The sequence below is a fragment of the Tympanuchus pallidicinctus genome, unplaced genomic scaffold (genome assembly GCF_026119805.1).
Source record: "Tympanuchus pallidicinctus isolate F22 unplaced genomic scaffold, pur_lepc_1.0 scaffold15, whole genome shotgun sequence".
In the NCBI taxonomy this organism is placed as follows: Eukaryota; Metazoa; Chordata; class Aves; order Galliformes; family Phasianidae; genus Tympanuchus; species Tympanuchus pallidicinctus.
The window spans coordinates 2,364,120-2,387,961 of NW_026294669.1; the positions used below are offsets into that span (position 1 = coordinate 2,364,120).

Genomic DNA, 23,842 nt, shown 5'->3' on the forward strand with positions numbered 1-23,842 from the left:
AAAATGTTCTCCCTCTGTGTTATACAGCAACCTTCTATGGGATCAAAGCTTTCTGCTCCTTGTGAAGAACTATCACAACCCTACGCACAGAGCAGAACAAATCCTGATTTAAAATGAAAAGGAGAGCTGCCTTAACAGAAGCAGTTTTCAGGTTTCCTGAAGTGAGTGGGGAATGGTTCTGAACATCAGCCAGAAGCACAACGACTGGGAAACTACAAATCCATGCCAAACACAACGAACTGGATGGACTGTTTAAGGGCTGCCCCAACACCAGCCATCAGCACGACAGTGCATCTCCAGTCATTCCCCTCACACAACAACTTAATCAGATGATTCCACATGTGTAACAAAGGGGGGGGGAAAAAAGGATCAATAACCCACGTGTGGTTGTACAAAGACATTTCTCTCTTCTGACTCCAGAATAAACACAAGCTCTTAAACTTCAGAGCCCATGCACGTTCTCTGTGTTAACTTTAGCATTACTTCCCCTTGGTTACATTTACTCTACAGCTTATATTAGCACGTGGTCAACGAGTTCTCATTTCTCTCTTTTGAGTTTATTTTCAATCAGATATCGCACGAAAACCCAAACAGAGTAAGAGTCAGAACTCAGGTTCTGTAATCTAGTGACTTGCATCAAAATGTTATTAATATAAACAAGGTAGTAGCTTGTAGTCATAACACTTATTTTTCCCTAACTGGAATGAAGCCATTTGAAGCAAAACAGTACAAAGAACAGAATGATGATCCTTCACAGGTGTGAGATATTCAGAATATTTAGATAGCAACCTTCTATTTCCCTCTAAAGGATGTTCACAAGGCATTTCAGCTGTGAACATGAGACCTATGTAGAAAACATACAGACAACAAAAATGGAGCATTCAGACCACAGCTCAGATCTTGTTTGGTTTTTCAACCGAACAGTAATGAGAGTGGTTCTAAATAAACAGTTCTCAGTTACTTGTAGTTTTTTAAATGAAGAACCATTCATTAAATGCAAGTAAAAATCACTTCTGACCAACGATAAAGTCAAAGAAGAGACTGAATGGTGACAGAGCACTTCAGCTAACCTCTCTCCTCAAACCAAACCCCTCTGCTTCTCACACACGAGCCATGCCAGCTGGTCACAGCAGGCAGCCCCAGCTGCAGGACTGCAGTGGACACCCAGTGCTGGGCAGGCCGTGCTGCTGCCCTGCAGTGAGGCAGAGGCTGCTCGCACCTCCTGCCCTCCCAGCACAGCCCCGCACCTCTCACAGGGCCGCAGCAGGCTGGACGTGGCACTGGCTGCAGCGTTCCTGGTGCATTCCACATTGCTCCCTCAGATGTGCATCTCCATAGCCTGGGAAATCACAGCAGGCTTCAAGAAAGCCACGAGCAGCAGACTGAATCTCTGTTTTTCAACCCCGCATGCTTACAAATTTCTGGTCTAAAAATATTGAAAGAATGGAATTCGTACCAAAACAACTTCTTACAAGTCCACAGAAAGTTCCATAACCATGAACAAACATCAATGCATCTTACCTCAATCATTATATGAAAGGCGTGCTTGTTGAGGGGGAAAAAAACACAGGCAAAAGAAATTACTATTTACATCAAGAATGGGATGAGAAAACAGTTTATAAGAAAAGAGACAAAATAAATTGCTTGCAAATTAACAACAAAAAATATTCATGGGGATAGCAACTTTCCTGTTACAGAGCATTTAAAATGGAAAATAAAAACATCATTGGTATGTCAGCAAAGAAAAAATGAGCAAAACCAAAGATTGTAATACAGACCATCAGCTGAATCGATCTCATAATTCAGAACAGAAGTGCCCATTATTGGTGCCTACACGAACGTTACGGCAGAACAGCGTACAAACACATGCAGAACATACTTACAAACACAAGTTATGCAACTCAGCTCGTTATGCTCCCAACTGCACAGTAGAGGGCACCGTTGCATTTCAGTTCTAAGCTAAGAGCCTACGCTGTAATTGGCATCTAGCTGTGGAAAATGGAAACTTTGAGATGTCTGAGTTACAACCAAAGCTCGCTGACCAATAGGTCTTCACACGCTGGGTCTGTATCAGTAAGTTTATTCAGTGAATCTGGCGTGCTGCAAGTGGGACCAGGGCAAGTGAACCTGAAGATGCCACATCCCACACATACAAGGTACAATTATAATGTTTAAGACTGATTACAAACAAATCACGAGTTCACAGACCACTGGATGAATCCTGTTACAAAAACAGAAGTCCAAGAGCTCTATTAGTGAAACTTAAAGCACGTTTCAATGAGACAAGCTTGTTCACGCTGCTTCAAAGCAGGGAAGCTCAGAGCTGCCTTCATTACTTCTCCTCAGCTTTTGCCTCAGTCATTTTCTGTGTCCTTTACAGTTGATCACAGTGCAACAGCATGACACCCAAGGCTTGAAGCTGCCACGTAGCAGCAGTCATCCCCTCCTTCTCCCTTTGCCTTTACGTTCTTCAGATTCTACTGAGCTGGGGCCAACAACAGCCTTCCCTCAGCTCAAGAAGTGTCTAGCACACAGTTAGCATTATCTAAATAATTAATAACAGAAGGGCAGAAGCACTTCTTGAAGTCTAGATTAGCTGGGGTCTGATTTATAACTTGCTGTCATGTGGGTGGCAGGAGCAGCCCTCCTGGGTCAGCCAGCACCGCCACAGGTGGCTGAAGCCCCTGAGCCCAGCACAGACCCCACAGCCCTTGTACAGCCTGCAGATACATCAGGCACTTCATCAGAGGGAGAAAACGCCATAAAGAGAACTAAAAAAACCTCTTCAACCAATTTTCTTTCGCTGACTGGTGGCCCCAGCACGACAGCAGCCATGCGGTGCATGCAGCTCTGACACCGCAGCACAAACTGCACAGCCCACGAGCACTGATGTTCCTGCTGCAAGCTGCCCATGTTCCTCTGCCTGAAACAACAGCCAAGCAAAATAACAACCCTGCTCCATCTCTGAATCTGATAGGGAACAGCTTCTGCCCAGGCTGATTGCCACATCTATTATATGCTCACATTTCTATTGAAGCAGCAGATGAATAAACAAGCAGTGCTTGTGTGAAATAGTTACTCAACAAATTTCGTTCCTCGGGCTCCAAAAGGAAGTTGTTTAAGAGTAATTTTTTGTGTCTGTTTGCTGCTACAGTCCTCCAGTTCCAAAGAATTATGTAAACTCTTCAGAGAGAAGTAAAAAGGCACAGGAATACAAACTTTTTGCTCTTAGCACAGTGAGAAAATACAAAGAAGGAATTCTGAAGGCCAATTCCAATGCCCACGTCGCTCTCTTAATGAGATCACCTCCCCCCCCAGACCCCAACACATCACACAAAGGACAACTTTCAAAGAGATTTATGCACACCACAGACGTTCTAATATTAAGACCATTGCCATTCAGATACAGACCACCAATTTTCATTAGATGTCCAAATATCAGCAGGTTAAGCACTATCTGGCTACTACCAAAATGCAAATATACTCATTTCAGCAATTAATGCAACTCTTAGAAATAAAACCTGGGAGCAATTGAGAGCCCCACAGAACAGCCACCATCCTCACAAACACATAACTTTAGACTGGGAGTAGGGAAATGGCTGTGATATCTGTAACCACCTGGAAAAAAAACCCCATGCTGTTTGTCTGAACTCCAGACACATCACAAAAATCTGATTCCAAAATAAATGCACACCACCAATTCATTCCCTTGTTCCTAACCAGTGCCTTAACTATGACATCTGCACCTTCGCTTACAGTCCCTCAACCTCTTCAGAGAACGCAAAGTAAGGAATTGTTCTTGCATACCTGAGAGGTATCAGCCTAAAACACTCAGGAGAGCCTATCTAAGGACACAGCACTGGACTTCGTGATGGAAAGTGACTAAAAAGCTCCCAGAGGCAGGTAGCTGATGGCACACTTGCCAGAAATGGCTGCTTCAGCCCTCCTGCGGTTGCTTCAGAGCACAAAGACCATCTTTGATCATCTCTGACAAGTGTCCCTGAGCCAGGTATCCCAGCACCACGACCAAAGGATGGCATCAGAGCTTCCTCTCGTGTCACTCCAGCTATTGATTGGAATTAATTCTGGAAGGAATTCTCATTAGACCCGAAGGTACAAATGCATCATGACAGAATATGAAGTCATGCAGTTTGGTTCTTCCTTTTTTAATACTAACACTGCCACTCATTTCACGTTAATGATTCATCAATGACCGGCAAGTACTCGACCTTCACTCCTTCCTAGCAAACCAAAGGCTCCAACCCAGCCTGTACCCACGATTCAAAAGGAGTTCTTCCCACGTCCATCCCCCAGTTTTATTTTGTTGAGCAATGCCTTCCATTTCACACAGCTGCGTATTTTTCAAGTGGTCATAAACCTTCCTAAATCTGGAACGTGTTCTTGATAAAACATCTCTCCCTTTCTTACCCCTCATTTTTCAAGCGTTTTAATGGTTCTATTAAAATGGAACAACAGCAACAGAAGTGGCTGGAAGAGCAAAGTAGAAAAAAAACCTCAACACTTCATTTCCTTTTGTCATTCTTCAGCAGCCACCTGCAATTTTCTGAGCGTGGTAAAGGAACAGATTGTCCCAGAGATTCTAACAACACCAGGTAGATTATTTGGCGTGCTCAAACTTAAGGAATAAAAACAGTAAGTGAAAATCTCCTCCAATATCAACCACAAAAATATTTACTCATTAGTACCTACACTCCCATGATTTTTTAAATAAATCATTTTCTTTCATCATCATTCATCCTTTGTTAAGTGGAACTGCTTTCAATTCTGACTTCTTACAGCTGAAACTGAAATAGCAAAATCATGATGTAGCTACATGGGCTTACTTGCACTTCAGCATCTTCAGGAAAAGCTGCACTGAAGGTGGTCTGATGGTGATAGGAGCAAGCCATCCAACACAGAGCACTTTCTGGGACTCAAAGCATCAAGACCAGAGGGATGACCAGAGCAGTATCTCTTTCTATCTGATCTGTGTGCTCCAATTAAGAGTAAATCTTGGTTTGTGCAGCACAGGACTTTGGAAACAAGGCATGCCTTCCATATACGAGATGGAGCACTGAGGTTCATCCATATGGAGGAAGTAGTAAAAAATGAATCATACAAGATTGATGTGCTCAGTATGGGTGAAAAGCTACACAAAGCAAGATGTACAAGGTAAAAAAAGCACGACCAAGCCTCTGTGAGAAGAGAAAGAAATGGTAGTTCTTAGGAATCAAGCTTGCTTTTAAGGATGCATATGGAAGCAAGTGGCTTTTATGTCACTGTTTAACACAGTGGCAGAGCTTAAACAGGATCTGTTCATTATGAGTTTCTGAATTTCCAGTCACACCAAACAGGTCCAGATCAGGGCTTTCTTCTGCTCAGCACTCAAACACATGCAGCATCTTTGACCCGAGCAACTCCAAATGTTTCAGAAGAAAGCACAAAAATAGGCTAAGAAAAATGACACTATGTGAATCCACAAAGCTTTTTCCAACCCTCACAACAGATGACTCTTATTTTAAAAACAACACAAAACAAAAAAAGCAACTCTGTGATCCAGTAAGATATTCATAACTTGGGCCCTTAAAGTACATGAGGTTAATTTTTCTTTGCGCAGCATGGATGCAAAACGTTGGGAGCCACAGCTCTGCAAACTGATAAAAAACAGAAGTGTTACTTGTGTCAGTTATGCTATAAAATAGGTTGTGGTCCTATCCATCGGATGACAGAGTGGTAACACTGCAGTCACAATTAGCACTGAGTGACAACCCTGGCCCATGCTCAAGAGATGTAAAAAAATAAATGAGCATAGCAGATCAACTCCCTGCCATCCACGTTCACGTTTCTACCAGGAGAATCAGCAGGATGCTGCGGGGAAACCTGAAGTGCACCTAAACTGAGTGAGAGCTTTGGACCACAAAGGCCACCGTGCTTCATCTGCAGCATGCTCCGTGCTCAGGAGTGAAAGTTGGCTGAGCACGAGTAACTCTGAACAAAAACACACAGTTTCAAGTGTGTGGAACACTCAGCTGCCTTCCTGGTAAACTGATCAGGCATACGGGCTGTATGCTTGCTGCACGCTAAGTCCTAACGTAAATAAGATGAAATAGCTCTGTCAAACTGTTTTACATAAACATGCATATATTTTGCAAACCTGCATTTGCTAATAACTCACTACAGAATTTAAGGGGTGATAGATTTTGACAAAATTTGACAGTCAGCTTTAGCCAGACTGCAGACGGCAATGCACACAGTGCAACTGATGGTGGGGGGCAGAGACGAGATGCCTGCAGGGCAGGGGAGCAGTGGGACAGCAGGAGTGATCCAGAGCAGCTGCAGCCATCCAACTGAGACACAAAGCCTACCACTGCCCTGTTAAAATCAGAATAACTACCTGGACATCCCAATGCAATCCACAGAGCTGTGGACTGAGGTCAGTGTGTGTCAGAACTGCCTGCCTGCCTGATGTGTTGTGATACACTGCTCTTTTCGAAAGAAAATGAAGTTGCTTGCCTTTTCTTGGATGTTGGTCCTTTCTTTCATTTCCAGAATTCCTTCTAGCATATTTCTCCATCTTCTCTCTCTTCTTTTCTTTTAAATCTACCAAGCAGTCCCTTTCCCTACAGCAGAATCACTGACTTTCTATTTACTTACTCTTTCTTTTCCTGATTCTTCCAACTTTTCTTATTCTCCAGTGTTTCCTCCTCTCGATTCTCTCATTTCTCATCCTCCCCCTGACTTTCTACAGACAGAAAGGTTCCTGCCAGGGCACACTGCTGCTCAGCACTCCCACTGCCATGCAGAACCTTTTCTTTTGTATCTCACACAGAAACTGATGTTTTCTACTGAATATCTGATATGCATCTAATTAAGCCATCCCACCGATTGCTACAGTAAGACTCAGAAGAATGCATTTGCCTATAGACTCTACTCATGCCCTACTTATTAAATATACTAATTAAATTATTTAAATATTTGTTTTATGGTTATAAAGCTACTAATACTGTTCCCTCTCTTCCTGTTTCCCCATTGAAATCAGCTGTAACCAAATTTTAAGTGGGAAACACTGCTCTGCTGTCTATGGGAGAATATTTCTCTCTCTTATTTCCATAATTTCATTTAGATTTTCAGGCAGAAGTCACTTTTCCTGACTTTCCACATCAAACCTTCATGCCTATTCACCACAAGATAAGAAAATGTTATTACACCATAACTAGCTCATGCACCAACATATACTTATCCCAACAGATACAATCTAGGCATTAACGAACAGGTTATTACCCTATTTATTAAAAATTTATGACGTGTCCACTCCTGCACTGAGCAGAAACCATGAAAAAAGAGCTACAATAAAAAGGAAGACAATCAAAATTCAGTTATTTAACGTTTGCCTGCTTTTCTGACGCTGTCTGTAAGTCTAGAAGGGCAACTGATTATTCACACAACTGGGAAGTGTGAAGTTAATCCTACAATGAAGTCTGCTGAGATGACATAAAGAGCCAAACACAGAAAAACAGAAATGGATGCAACAGTTATGCTCACAGATCTACATGGAGTTGGTTTGTTGCAGGAAATGCACTCTTTTCCCTCTGAACTATGCTCTTACCCTTTGGCATGTAGTTATGTCCGCTGCCTCCTCCTAAGCTTTTCTTATCTGTTACTATGAAACTGAAACCAAAACAATTTGATTTCTCAACCACAGGTAATAGCACTTCATGGAGCACCCTGACGTCAAGCATTAACACAGAAAAAACCTCACAGTAGCTGGCAGTACAGGGTAAATGCATGCAACCCTTTTAAAACACAATCCTACCAAAAATGGCAAATGTTTTACCTTCAGATAACGATCAACTGAATTGTCACTGCATGAGAGCTGAGCTATTGTAGCTGAGCAGTCACTGCACTGGCTTAGGGAGCTTCAGTTCAAATCTGACTCCAAAATCGCAGGTGTGGGACCTCTCTTACTTCAGTTCTGAGGATTTTGTTGTCTCAGCCTCATTCCTGAATGACCTTTTAATCTCACTTGAATCTCTGGACACAACTGAATAGAAGGAATCCTACTACATGCTATCAGTTACATCCACAGGATCAGCTGGAGCCTGACAACAGCAGGAACTACGCACACACAGCTGTAGAAGTTGGTTTTGATGCCATGGAGCCAGTTTACATTTCAATTTTTAGGACAACCATCTCAAAATATTTCCCAGGTAAAAGAGAATGTCATAAAATTGAGACATAATAAGACAAGATGTAACATTTGCATGAAGAAATAAGAGGAAAAAGATGACAGGAAGAACAGAAGCCACAAGATGAGCTCAGCCCTCGGACTATGTCTCAATTATATATTTTCTTTATCTTCCCTTTAACTGATACCTGTAGTTCAGTAGTTCAGTTCCATGCTTTTTTTCTTTAATAGCTATGCTTTTCCTGCTTCTATTTCCCATTTGCTGCAAATTGCCATTATGAATTAGCCTCTCTCCTTCATTTTTCTTGTAAGCTAAGCATCACAAAAGGCTCAGGAGCACATGAGAGCACCTTCACACAACATGCACACAAGCAGTGGGATGTATGAAATTCCCTCACCTCTCAGCAACGTTAAGCTGGAACTTCCGTGCTGTTTAGTTCCACACAAGCTCAAAATAGTTTCTTAAATAGATCCTCACTCATGCATCAAATATCAGTTAAAATACACAAAGCTATGAAAGTAGAAGCTGAATTATTTGCTTTTGCTGATACCAAGCACTGACACCTTCAAATCAGCAATGCAGCAGGAGACCTCAGCCATGCAACAGATGCCCATTTTGTTCTCCTCTTTGCTTCAGACATGTTTGTTGTTTTTACTTTACCTTTCAAAACAAAAAAAATAAATGAATGCAGCAACTTACCTGGGTTGGAACAAGTACTGGAGGATATGCTAGCTTGTGATGTCTGTACATCCAAAATGAAAAGAGCACAATCACTGCAATTCCCATTATAGGCACCAATGAATAAAGCAAGGTGTTGAATAGAGGTGGCTTCGGTGTGACCGGATTGGAAGTTGCTAAAGAGAATAAAAAACCAAAGAGTACATAACTCATAAGTGCTGGAAAAATCTATCATCCTGACCTAAACTTCATGCAATCAGTACAACAGGCTAACAACACTTGATTGAGCAGCATACTCTAATAATCAAACAGCTGCATACTTGAAAGGTAGCATTTCAGAAGATGTGAAGATAACCCAGATCTCTAGACTCACGTGCCAGCGTGCCCAACTGCTTTGTGCTTCTGTGCTTGCTCTATCTACACTGTGTAAGAGATGTTTTTATTTTAAAAGATTGCAAGAATGCCATCACTACACGAAGGAAAAAAAAAAGAATCAATACAGAGGCTTCATTTTCAGAACGTAAACAGTAAGGTATCATTAGTAAGTAGTGCTGGCCAGAAATAATCTGCCAACGTATTGAGCCTCTGCTCATTTGCTGAAAGTAAAAATCCTCTAGCTGAAGACTCTTATCTAAGCATCTCAGAGAGAACTCCAGAGGAGCTTCTGGGGCAGAACAGAGCAAGGAAGAATGCCCATTACTGCATTAGCAATACCACCAACAAAACTGACAGGAGCATCTCTTGGGTCACCAAAGATCACTTCAATCTCACAGAAGCGTTATTTAATATCACAACTTCCTCTGGCTATGGGTGCACAAGATATCTGCTGTTTTCAATTCACTTATTAACACTGATAGCCTTCTAGCAAAGATTATGAGATTCTTGACCAGAAGATACTCAAGGATAACCCAAAGATCTTCTAGTTATTGTTCTCTTAGAACAGTTTAAGGGTGGCTACCTGATGTGCTCTGATGTAACTTAGGAAGAAATCCTTCTGAAGTTTGTAAAGGTTACTGTGTCAGCCAGTTTAAAGAAACACTGCAAACATCTTTTCATGAAGAAGAGCATTCCTAGGCTGGCATGTGCATATGTAGATGATACTGATTACAGCCTAATAAATGCTTACCTGTACAATTAAGGTAAGAGCCAGTATATTAGAGCAGCCAATTATTTCACATTATGTTTTCTTCTCACCTTTAGAAAAGAGCTGAGTGCGTTTTATGAATTTGAATTTATATCTCTTTCTTTCAGTAGCTTTTAAAATTGAAGAAAAAAAACTGGTAACTTTCTAGGTTTGTTATATGAATGCACAGAGCTCTCTACCATTTGGGAATCAAAACCCTTCTGGCAGAAAAAACTGACTGTAACACTTTGGAAAGCCTCATCTCCTGAACACACACAATATCAGACATTTCTGAACTCTGCTATGCAGTTGCTTCATCAGTGTGTTAAGACCAACTTACGCTGTGTGACCTCCATCTCTGGAAAATAGAAGAAGCGTTCATTGCACATGTTGCCTTCACAACAACAGAAGAACACTTCAGGGCTGTCTTTTTTCTCTATGCAATCATTCCTATAAAAGATAATAACAAAAAAACCTTATTAATCTTATGCTGTCTATTTTGGTGAAAAGAAAACATTTGGTAATACTTAAAACTTCAAGGGAGCTTCAGCGAGTTACCCAGAATAGCTCACTACTCAAATGGCAGTGAGATGTGAGGAAGACTTATTATTTTATATTGCAATAATTAAGTATCATTAATACTAAACCTGGAAGAGAGCGTTTTGCCATTTCTGACACAAAATTCGAGGAGAGCTGGCAGAAGCACTGAAGATCAGTTCAAGATGCTTGTTTACATGTGCAAAACAAACGAGCAAATGGGGAGCACTCATCTCCACTGTTTGCAACCCTGTTCACTGTGAGTTAAGAAGTAGAATTATTTTACTGCATTTTTAGAAAACATTGAGATTCTATGAGTTCTCCTTCACACATGCATTGCATGTAGGAAAAGGGTTTATTTCAGGTGGAGGATAAAAAGCAGGATTTCTTTTAACTAACGAGCTCAAGCTACTCAAGTAAGGAGGCAAAAACAGGAGTAACGCAGAAGGCAACAACTTGACAGCAGACAGTGAGCATGAAGATCCTGCAGGAATAGCTGCAGACATTACACACTGCTAGACCTCCGCAAGAGTTCCAGGTCCATCCTCAAAACCCAGGTTATTTTACAGCTCTGGCTATTACAATTACACTGTGCTGAAATGTCCCTAACACATTCATTCTTTGATGTTCTTCATCTGCTGCTTCTTGGAGTTCATCACCCTGTAACTCTGTTTAGTAAACTGCAGGAGATAAGATTTTGCTTAATGGGTATTTTAGACAATCACAGCAGCACGCATTCTTTTGACAAGCTACAGTTACTGAGGGCGTAGACAAGCTTTTACTTCAACTGTTCCCCTCCTGCACTTTATCCCTTCTTCCAGTTTCTTTTCTTAGCTGCAAGGAGGACTTAGTGCTGATTTTTTTCCAGACTGTTCAGTGATACAAGTTGCAGCAGTGGGATGCTAATGGTACAGAACCTAATTCTACTTCCAATTTGAGAAATTCTATCTCCATCCTAAAAGTTCAAAATCTAGCAGAAATAAAATCAGTCCAAAATGTAAATATTTCCACTTCTTCTGCAAACACACAACTAAAAGAGGTTAAAAAGAAATCAAAGTGCTTTCCCATTCTGGCTTACTGTTACTACATACTAGTAGCAATAAATAAGGTTTCTTCAGAAATTGTCCTCTGTCTTCCAGCACAGCAGGATTTCAACCATGCTGTGTAAGCAACCTTGCAGATGCTTTGCTTCTTCTCTGAGAAACAAAAAGTCAGGAGTACGGTTCAACTTAGCTTTAAGCTATCAGTTAAAGGAAAAAACATCCCAGCATGGGGAAACTTTATTTGGTAGAAAGCACTACAATGATTCCTTCTACTCATTCAACAAACACAACAGGAAAGCTTTCTAGACTATTGCCAAAAATAATTTCCAAATTCATTTTCATAACGATATTTCACGCTTTTATTATTTTTAATTATTTCCCTTTCCAAATATCAACTGTTTTGGGTAAATAACAGTCTGTACAGTACTTCAAAGACCTACAGCACTATTTCCTAAAAGATGCAATACTATTTCTTAAAAGAGTCACGACCTTTATTCAGCCAGTAAGGAACAAAGCACAAGTCCTGCTGTTAATGCTCACGGGTACTTGCTACACCATCTGTTACACTAAAATGAGTGGAATTTAAAAATACTCAGTGTCTCCCAGGACTGCCAGCGAGGTGAGCTTTTCAGCCAACAGGCAAAATGCTTTCAGATTTAAGGAAAGCACAGACACCAAGTATTGACCATCCTGCTCCAAAGACTTCGGAGAGCTGAACCATAAAATTCCAAGTTCTGTTTTCAGTAACTCTATTTGCACTGTTTGACAGTAAGTTGCTAGGAAAAAAAAAAAAGTCTATTGGCCTAAATATGTAAAAATTACAAGCTTTAGTACATAGTAACTGAATGAGAGAGAGCAGCACACGCTATTCTGTAAATAACATAAACTTACTCAGGTGAAGTTGGGTCCATACAGTTAAGTAAGGAAAAAATCCCACGTGTTTGGACAAAAGCACAAGTGCAATTATTTGCAGGCTACCATACAAATCTTTTGTCTCAGTTACCAATTGCAGAAGAGAGATTGTAATAATTACAGACAAGCAATATAGCAAAAACTTACAAGTAAAGCTTACAAGAAAACTTACCTGTCATAACAGTTGATGTCATCCAGCCAGCAACCTTGTTTCACGATTTCAATTGATCCAGAAATATTCTTCCATGTAGCAAAACAGTGCCGTCTTTTATCTTTATCTCCATAACAGGGTTCAATGCCGCTGCGATTTGTTTTATCTTTCTCCCAATTAGCGTTGTAGTAGATGCACTCCTGTGTTTCTGATCTGCCAAGGATGGCACCTTCAAGGTAAGAAAAGCACACCACGGTTAGCAGCACTCTGAAGAACAAGCTGCACACCAACAGTCAAACCCAGGGCGTACGGACAGATCACACAATGCTTGCATCAGTGCAGCTTCTACCCTTTCCCCTTCACCCTCTTTGGTTTTTAACCAAAGAAAGCACTGAAAGCTTGCACGCATTCCAAGTCAGTTTTGAAACCTAAACCACAGCCCTTCCGTTAACTCAAATGCCAGCTTGGACACCTTATCAAGATTTGAAGAAACAAAGGACAAGTTATGGCAGTATTTTACCCTGAACAGCAAGAGAACAGGAATCTTAAGATACTGAACATTAGAAGTTGAGTTGATTTAGCCAAAGAATATTAGCAAGCAGAATTTGCCAAAAAGCTTGTTCCCCCCTCTTATGTTGCTACACTTGCCCAAAAATCTGCTTGTAAATTTTAGAAACCTAAACTCAACTGATCATTTCATGGTTTGGGTGCATCAAAACCACAATGCCAAAGCAGCATCTCTTCAGCCACTCCGATTTACAAAGCACACAACAGCAACTATGTCCAATAGGTGTAAGGCAACGGCCCCTCGCCTCCAAGGGCACAGTGGATGCCCTGCTGCGGTCCCACCTAGAGAACCAGCTGCAAGATGACAGCCACTGGAGCTTTGCCACATCTCCACAGCCCAGTGCCCAACTTCCCTTGTGCCCAGGGCCAGCCACAAAGGCTGCATGCAGGCTCCAGGCATGAGAGCCAAGCAGTGCTCAGAGGCCAGGGCACTGAGCAGTCTGTACTGAACAAGCTGGTGCACTGTATCCGACTAGCAGCCCTGCTACACTGCCTACTTGTTACGTGGTTATTTCTTTCCTGCCATCCCGCTATTCTTAAAAACAAAATTTCCAGCAATGCTGATTTGTCTTTTAAATTGCTAGCATGAATGATCCATCAATGCCTACCAACAGCCAACACAAAAATCAACCTGTATTATCAGAATGAAGCACTTTGTTTGGAGCTAACTTGAGAGTTGTGATGTGATGGGAAGTATCGATCTGGATTCTGCAAATCTGGGCTGTTAGGACCATTCCTCAAACCCAGATAGCAGAGCTTACAGTTCTCAGTTTCAAGAACATTTCCAGTGGATACTGAGAGGAATGGTTTGCATGCATCCAAGAGTGCGATGCACTTAGCAGAGGGAAAGAACACCTGGCTTTTCCTTCTGTTTTTGTCTTGCAAACACTGCCAAGAAGGTGTCATCAATCTTCATCCAAGCTTCATCATTTAATATATTAAAAAAGCATGGAAAAACAGAAGGATATAGAAGAAAACTAGGATTGGTCGGAAGTAAGACAACGCACGTTCAGTCTGCCTGCGCACCAAGCCGATGGATTGAAGACACAGTACTGAAGGTGAGATGCTAACAAGAAAATGTTTTCAGTAACAGTGCCAGTCAGGCTCCCACCTATTTCTTTGTATCACTCAGTACCTAACACATCTTTATGATCTGGATACACTAATCACGCTGCACTCATAGCCATGCTCCTTTCCCCTGTACTAGCAGATCCCGTACAGCAATCAGCAGGGCAGCCCTAGCCCTGACCTGTGGGACCAAATCCTTGGCATCCAGGCACTCAGCAGCACCCCAAGGGGTGGGGGTGGCCGGCACACTGCTGGAGGCACCCATCGAGCTAGCAGGAATGGAAATGTGAGCGAGCACAGCCTGCTGTACGGGCACCAAAAGACCCCATCTCCCAGGGCAGCAGCGACTGCTTCCTGCTGAGCTGCAGCAGCACCCTCAGAACACAGCAGTGGGCATCAGAGCAGGCTGACAATGTTGGCCACTCTGCATTGCCACTTCCAGAAACTTTTGACTTTGACGCATTCCCAAAATAGGCAGAGGATGCTGCTCATGCTTCTTGGGAAAGAGCCTGGATGTTCAACGGGAGAGACGCGCTAGCCAGCTGGTAACACTGTGAGATGCAGCATGTTAACTATTACATTCTTTGTGTTGCAATGGCCTGACCTTTACAACTCCCAGCTATGGCAAGAAACAGATGAGGCAACAGATTGAACAATTTGGTTCTGTCAGTGCAATAAAGCAGAAGTCCTGGATGTATCTCATACGTGCCATTCCTTTTCTCCTGTTGCCAAGCCTTGCTTTGAAGGACCGTGGACAAGCTGAATTTGTGAAATTCTGAAACTACAACAAAATGAACTTTGCACAAATAGTTTTCTTACACACATCTTGTCTACATTCGGGTTTTCCTATTCATCAATGCTGTGCATCAGCTCCATCTAACTGGGCTGTTGGCAAAGCACTGCTTTAGGGGCCCTGGAGCTGACCGGAGCACCTAGCTGTGATAATGCCTTCTCTGGTGGCTGCGAGGCCATTTGGGATAGCTCTGGGCAGGCTGAAGTGACGTGCGGATGTACCAGGACAGTCCTGACGCAGCTTTCACAGTAGAGAAGCAAGGGGACCAAGGTGAAAGCAAGGAGAGAGGAAACAGGGACACTGCACAAGGAAGCAGCCCTGAGCCTACTGCACAAAGAAAGCATCAGCCTGCAACCAGGCAGCCCCTTCCCAAAACTGGTGGGGGAATGCGGCAGCTGGAGCTCACAACAAACACACTTCTATTTGGGTTCCAATTTAGGCAGAAAATGCCTCTAATGAAACTCCTATTACCATTCTGAGTGCTGAACAATTGTTTTCTCCAGAAACTGTCAGGTCCTCGGGAAACCTATTACTGAATCTCAAAATGCAAAACGCTGCTGTTGAAAGGAGCCACGAGCAGAGCTCCAGGATAATCTTAAGAACTCATGCTCTTATGAACTGAAGGTCTGAAAGCTTGTGAGAAGAAAACATGTTAAAAAAAGGCAAGAATACACAGGTATATAACACAGTTTGGTTTCAGCATGTTAGCACAGATAACATTTAATCTATTCTGTGACACTGCAGGTTGCGTGCTGCTGTATCGCTAGGCATCTGTGTTCAAATGACAGCTGCAGTAGGAAAAAGAACCAACATATGCTAGTGAACTTCTGAACTGCTGTTAATACAGGATGCACTGTAATTGTCAGCAGAACAGAAAACAACTTTATCAGAGTTGTTAGCAGCAGTCTGGAAAACCTCACCTTTGTAGGGATTTAAAGGACTGGCTTCCATTTATTTTTTTTTAAGCAGGACCACATGAATTTCTGGGAAAAAAAAAATCTTGCCTGTTTGTAGATAGAATTGTGCTCTTTTTGCAGCCAGCATTTCTCTGAGATGCACTTACTTAGGCCCAAGATGCAAAAGAAGTGAAATATGGAAAAGGATCCCATCTGTCTTTCCCAGCTGTACAACCTACCCCAATAAGTCCATCACACTTCAGGGGTGCTTGATGCTACTACAAACACAAGGACAGAAATGGTAAGGGTTTAGAGGCAGGAATGCTCATAGGATAGGCAAGGACTTTCTTGGGGCTGTTCACTAGAAAATCTGCTATATGAAAAATGATAGGGTTAAGCTTGTTCTGGTACCATTCTACTTATTGCAGGAGGGTTATTTACGCTGTGTGATATTTGGGGTGCATCTGAACTCAGTGCAGGCAGGGAGATCCACAAATTCATAAGGAACAAATGTATCAGTACATTGGATCAGCAGGAGCACCACATTACAATTCATTACAATATGTGAATCATAACACTGTTCTAGGCAAGTAAGAATAAAGTCAGAAAATGTAGTATAGCTACAGATAGCACCTGAAAAAGGTATCTGTGCTGTAAATGAAGCTTTTCAAGTCCTTATCCGCATATATTATTCTAGTTGTTTCCACAGTGATCTCATATACACCCTCTAGACCCACAAATATATCTGGGAACAGACTCCAAAAATACACAACAAAGGGGCAACTTTGATGTTTCCACAACCAGGAAGCAAGTTTTTATCTTTCTGTATTTTTTTCTGATAACACCCAAGGGAATGTTTCTCAAAGGAAAAATAAAGAGTTTATTTTTAATCTAATAAAGCAAACTGAGTTATAACACAAAGGATCTGCTCTATCCTCTTTATGCATGATAAGATCCCTCAAAACATATTTTGTTGAGCTTTGGACAAGTGTTAGTCCTATTATCGCTGTTCTCAATGCTTTCAGGTCAGACAAGGACTGTAATTCCTCTAAACTGTGCCAAAGTACATTCATTAAATCCATACATGGCAGCAATTAACCTAAGCAGTGCAAGAATCAGGCAAAAGATAAACAAGTCAGTAAAGCAACAAATCACCTGATCTGCTGCCTTACAGAGGAGATGTTGTATCTTCTCAGATTAGAATTTCTCCTCAACCTTCTCCTTTTCAGCACAGTCTACCAAATCAGCATTGTAGTCAATCAGAAGGTTACTGGGGAAGAATGCAGAGATACCACTGAAGTGCTCCATCCAAAGAGCTTTCAAGAGCCTTACTAAAGGATCTGAGGGCTCAATTCTTTTCCTAGGACAAAACTTAGGAATAAAATAACGACGTCGCAACTGAGGATTTACAGATACTAGCACAGAAGACAATTCTTATTAAGTTAGCTGCCATAATCACTCTGGATTATTTTATACTTTATATTAAAGAAATAGAAGTTTGCAAAAGACGTATTAATAGTGAGTGTGAATGCAGGCTCCACTACAGCTTCTGGAGCGAGGCAGCTCAACACTTGAATCAATGGAGAGCTTCTACAAGAGCAGCACAAAGTAGTGGTGCTTCTTACTTCAGGAACAAAGGGCTGGCACCACTCATGGTGCTCCATTTCTCTCCTCACTGGCACGGATGCAAAGGCTGCAGCTCTGGTGCTGGAGGTGCAGCCGGCCCACTCAGCAGCATTGCTCTGCCATGAAGCAGTCGGTGCACGATGCCTCAGCACGAGGTGAGTTGCAGCAGAACCACGTGCTGCAGGAAGGCTGCATGGCTCCAGCATGTCATCATTTCTCTGCAGGGTGCAAGCAATGGGCCAAAACACCCTGGCATCTTGCTTTCATTAACACTTATATTTTGCAGTTAAGTTCCACTCAACATTTCAAGGCACAGCAATGATGCTGCTCCAGTAAGAAAGATTTGGCAGACTTAAGTATGGTGCAAAGCATACCAACTTTTGAATAGAAACACCACTTCAGGCTACCCAGCGAGCACTATCCTGAGTACTACTGAAGACATGTAACGAGGCAAAATTAGATACAGTCACATGAAAGAACTAAAAGCTTGGATTCCAAAGAAGAGACGACCTTAAAACACACTGAACATGTGAGTGAGAAGAAATGCTTTACTTGCCAGGCATCAGTATGCAAAAGCGGCCACTTGACCTTTCAAGTTCAAGCCTCAGTGACTAGCCACCTTGAAGAAGCTCTGCAGCCACAGCTGTGCACTCACCCTGCTGACATCTCCCAGAGAACCTTTTGGAGAGCCTATTAACCTTCCAGTTAATTTAAACAAAGAGCTATGGTTTTCAGAGACCCGAGATGTTAGAAAGGCGGCAGAACTAATGGAATGCCTAAGGAGGGAAGCTACAGTTCAAGGAAAAAGACCCACATGAAGGTGAGGAATCTTGGACCTGGATTGCCGGTTTGAGGAGCCCACATCTGAAGTAAAGGCTCCGTGGGAGTGGTTAAGAAAGATGGGATTAAAGAACGGCAATTGTGATAACACAAAGCACTCATATTGGCGACTGCCCGGGTACAACAGCAGTATCTGAAGCTCTCTGAACTCTTAATCGAGAAACAAAAAAGCTGACAATACTTTTGCAGGATGCTTCCCTCCCAGTGGCCCCTCCCTTCCACTTGAAGAGGAAAAAAGAAAGCTTGTGGTGTCCTGCTCAGGCAGCATCAGCATTGCTTAGGGAGAACTTGTGCCAGCAATGGCCATTGGAGAGAACCATCTGATATCTATGGCACCAACCAGCTTTGCCCAAAACGAAGGTTGCCAACCTCTGTGAATCTCCAGAAATTTCAAGCACAGAGAAGTGCTATTTTTCACGCTTCTTGACTTCAAGGGAGCACAGTAAAACACAGGCTGATGTTTTCAAGTTCAAACACACCACTCCTGTCACTGCAAAGGTGCGAGCAGCACAAAACAGAGAAGTCCTCTCATCTACTGTCTAACAATTTTGTAAGGGAAAAAAGGTTGACAGATTCTATAAGCAGCCTGGTTTTTCAAAGTACAGCTTTGGGACTACGCTCACCTCATCCAGACATTAACTTTTTTCTCCCTCTGAACAACACAAAGGTTATTATAAGCTGATAAAAACGTACCCCCAAAAAACGACGTTGGGCACAGCACTCACAGAAGTTCAAATTCAACAAGATTCAGAGGCTGAAGAACACCAAGGAGGGGCAGATCAGGCATCAACACAGAAACACACAGAGAAGGATTCCTTTTGGGATTACCCTCCTCTCCTTGGCACAAACCCTGAAGCAGACATACACACGATAAGTCACTAGAAAATAATCACTCACAGTAGCTGACCTCAAAGGAAAAGCTGTTTTGGCTCAGCCAAGATTTAAAAAGGAAGTGAGAAAAAGGAACAAACCACAGATAAAAGGGGCAAGGCTTGGCTTATGGGGTTCCTTCCCACTGCTCCTCCCAAAATACAGGCACTTGGTACTGCATGTAGGCTTGAATGTAGAAACATAATTCAAATAAAAGGTTTGGTGGTATTTGGGACTAAAGAAGCCCCAACCTGGGGCTCTGCTGTGTCCTGTTTGGTGGCACCATCTATGAGTACCTGGCTGAGCTCAGACAAGGCAGCTATGGATGCTTTCCCATGGGGGTACAAGCTTGTCAGCCATTTCCACACAGAGCCTTACAATGCTGCTGCTTGAATTAAAAAACAAAGCACTTTGCAGGCACCCTGCTCCTAGATAGAAGCCTAAACAGACCATGTAAGGACACCAGACCTCAAACAGGAAGGTATGACTGGCTCTGAAGGATGATTATCACGCTGTTGCTGGTAACCAGCAGAATTTCCATCTGAAGGCCTGACTGGGAGTTTCCCAGACACGTCCTCAGATACCTGTCCACACAGCCTGGTACTTGGAGCCTCACAGCAAGGGGAAGCCTACAGCCTTGCTGCTGCTAAGGGCAGTCCCCAGGGGGGCCCTGCTGTGCTGTATGGGGCTGCCTCTCCTCTTGTATTCATCCAATGCACCAGGCTCTCTTGGTTTTTCTTCTCACCGTTCCCTACCATGCTAGATTTTCCAGAGATAAACTAGGGGCCGGAGAAGATTCTGCTAACTATGAAGGAAAAAAAATCATCTTCAATTACATGCTATCTTGACAGCTGAGGGATATAAATGACTTTCCTCCTTCTCTACAGACTGCACAAAACAATCTGAATTTTTCATGCAGCAAGAGGGAACCAGCCTGCCTGATGGCTTTATTTTGCTTCCCACCCCAGTGGCACCCAGCTGTGAATCACTACAGTGCTGCTCATCAGAATGGTCCTTTGTCCAGGCTGGGATCTGTGAAAGCTCTTCTCTTCCACGTCCTTTCCTGCACTATTTCACACACCCTCCAGAATCACGTTGAATACGACCAACGTTTCACTGGTGTATCATGAGATGAGAAGACTCTCCTCTTCCACACAAGGAGAATCCCTTCTACTTCTGCAAAAGTGTCAGCAGAAGATCAGAATTCAGTTACAAACAAATATGATACCTTTTCCCTTCTGAATCAGTATCAATGCGAACTGTATCAACAGTTGTTTATGCAAAGAAAACACAATTGCACAGTGAGTCAAACAAAAGCAGTATGATGTCTATGAGGCAAGCGTCCACCTTTACATCTGATGTTTCACACAGCTGATGCTACAAGTTCTTCTTGTCTTTTCATTTTTGCTCTCCTTTTCACTTCAGCACTCAGTGTAACAGCAGGCCTGTCCCAGTTCATCCTTCCTGAGGAGGTTGGCCAGAATTGCATCAGTACTTGAGATTAAGCATTCTCAAAGACTTGCATCGGATCGATATTGTTTTTTCCTTTGTTACTCCTTCAGAAGCATTCTAAGACTGCACACATCACAGCCACATCACATTAGCAGCTCACAGTATCTGCTCTAACACAAGGCAGTACATTTATAAGTTGCAGTGCAACCAACAAAGCAGATTCTGCAGCACAGCCTCACAAACAGCTGAACTGGCACAAACGAGTGGAAGTAATTCCCTCCTTCAGCCACTAAACTTACATAAATGTCAAACTGCAACATTGCCCATCTGAGTAAAGACCTATCATCATAAAAACGTTCAGATGCTTTTGACTGCTGAACTTTCAACCTAAAGCACAAAAAAAAAACAACTGCCTGACCTCAAACCCTGCTGTATCCATGTCTACTGTCTAGCCTTATACTATATAAGTAAGGCATGGTAGGCATGCATCCTTCTTGCTTCCAAGCTCCTATGCGTGCTCTGTATCCAAGCCACAGGTACAGGCTCTGAGCATCACACACCAGAGCCCTGAAGTATCTTAATTACTTTGAACCCCCAACATTTCTTTCCCATGCCCTAAAGATATTAGATTAACTAACAGTGGGAACCAACAAGATTTTACTACAGATCATTATGTCCATTTTTGTGTAGAATAAACGCTGATGAGAGTGACTGAAAAGCTGTCAAACATTTAGGTATTGGAGGTTCACAGCAAGATAAAAGAGATAGAACAACAAAGCCATTTCCTAATATACCCCAGCATCAGGCAAGTCTCTGCATTATTTGTGTATTCCCATGAAGCAGATTTTTCTATCCACTGGATTTTTAATTTTTTTTTTTTGCATTATTACTAACTACGAATATGTTTACAAGAATAAGCCAATAAATGAAGTATTCCAAATCAGGTTACTAACATCAGGACACTAAGCACTAAAACGTAACCAATTCAACTGTTTTGTTTCTGCCTGGAAAGCTTTAAGAATAACCAGCTGGGGTGGGAACGATTTCAGACCAGCTTCTTGAAAGCTGTGCTGCTGCTCCCCAGCACAGCCCTGCAAGCAGTGACTTCAGGAATATGCTGCTCATGGGGCAAACTGCACATCTCTGGTTATAACCACAGTTAGATGCAGCGACTGCTGCAACAGCTGTCTTAAGTGTATCAGCTGATTTGGCATGAGAGCCAAAGCAAAACAAATGTAACCCAGGGTAGAGGCTTCTAGTTTCCTTACCTGCCTACAAACACAATCTACATTTTCATGTCCACTGCTTTTCTTGTGGAAAAAAAAGCAAACAAACAAACAGCAACTTTTCCTAAAGGTGTTTGATGATGGTCAGTAAGAAGCAAGGCAGAGACAGAGATGTTAGAGCCATCAGGACTCAATGGTAGTTAAGGGCAAATACGTGCTACAAAACGTATTGTATACTAAAAGGTACTGAAAACATGCTTGCAAGGTTTTAACAACCTCACCATTTCAGCACTGAGCCATCAAATTACATTCTCATTTAGACCCATGCATGGATGCTCAGTAGAACTGAAGTCCCCAGGAGCACTGCAGACTGCATGTCTGCAATAAAACTGCTCAAAAATCACACCAGAATAATAACTGCTGCTGGCTCTGTGCTTAGCAATCCATGTGTTGGGTAACACGTGATCAAGGTGAATTTTGGTGCTGTGTATCCTCGTGGCATAGAACGTACCTGACACGGTACAATAATCCTAAGCTATTTAAATAGGTTTATAGCATGCAAATTAATGAAAAAAAATGACATGAAGGAAGTGTTTGATTAAGCCAGTTTTGCTTCATTCAACTTTGCAAGAAAACCTTAAAAATGCATTTGTCGCAGAACGTTGCATTACATTTGTAGCATTAATTTTTCAACATGTTAATTCATAGTATTAAAGTAAATTACCAGAATTTTATTAAGAAATGACTCTCAGGGAACACAGGTCTTCCTGTGAGATCCCCACACAGCTCTCAGCTACAAAGCACACACATTTAGAATGGCAACTCCGGTTCAGCCAGTACATCAATTAAGTGCTGCATAACGCTTCTAAAAGAGGGGGAAATTCAGATTTGCTGTGTGAGACCTGTATTCAAATCTTTTAATTAATTTTCCTCAATCGTTATGTCAACTGCAATCTTCATTTCAGCAACTTTCAGGGAGCTCCTGAGCTGCAACGACCGCAGGCACCCAGGGTAGTGAGGGGTTTGTGATGTATGCAGTATTTAACTCATTATCCAGTTCTTAATACTCATTTGTTTGGTGCACTTGAGGAGCAAAACGTAATACAGCCGTATTCCTATACTTGGATTTAAGATACTACTGTGGTCTGGATGCTACAACACGCACGCATCTCACAAACAGCACTAACTCAAATACAGGGAGCACCCCGAGGCAACAACAAAGGTTGTAATAAAAAAGAAACCCCGTCTCCTTCAGTACTTCATGGAAATACCCCAAATCTTCTACTGACCACCCATCAAATAATTTATTACTGCTAACAGGACTCACTTAAATCCTGCCCATAAAACATGACACGTCTTCAAATTGAACCCATGCAATCTTCACTCGATAAGTCAGCAAAACAAACAAAAAAAACCAAACCACCCAGGAAACTTAATTACCCAAATGCTGAGAAATCATTCCCAGCTGTGCTTCTGCACAAGTGGAGAACTGATCATCTCCCAAAGCAGTGGAAGCCGTAACACCAAAGCAGCATTTGGAGAGCTCTGCTCTGCAGGTAGCACTGCTGGCAGCGCCACACGAGCACTGTGTGCAGCACTGAGGGGTGGCACGCAGAGAAAATCCTGGGGTAGCAGATAGATAATGTAGATATTAATAGCACACCAGGATCAGACCTGACAAATACAGATGACTGCAGCAAGGAGACTGAAGAACTCAAAGAGCAGAAGCAGCCACCTATTCTTCTTTATCTATCCAACAGGAGGGGAAAAAGCATACTTAAAACGCTAGCCTGATTCGCTCCTGATGAATTTCACTAACATTCTGAATAACATTTGCTGTGTCTGAAACAAGCCAAGTGATAGAATTAAGGCTT

The 23,842-nt window shown here is 42.3% G+C and overlaps 1 protein-coding gene across 2 annotated transcripts in view; it reads right to left on the bottom strand.

Annotated features, from left to right (window-relative positions):
• The window catches only part of ACVR2A (activin A receptor type 2A), a 54,797-nt gene that overhangs the window by 12,661 nt on the left and 18,294 nt on the right, over positions 1–23,842 (bottom strand). Inside the window, exons 2-5 of one of the 2 annotated variants that reach the window (XM_052675752.1) lie at positions 12,652–12,859; positions 10,328–10,437; positions 8,886–9,040; positions 1,522–1,545 (exon numbers count right to left, since the gene is read on the bottom strand). In XM_052675752.1, the coding sequence (XP_052531712.1) occupies positions 1,522–1,545; positions 8,886–9,040; positions 10,328–10,437; positions 12,652–12,859 (497 nt within the window). The remainder of the gene's footprint in view (positions 1–1,521; positions 1,546–8,885; positions 9,041–10,327; positions 10,438–12,651; positions 12,860–23,842) is intronic. The other variant, XM_052675753.1, reaches the window with a different exon arrangement.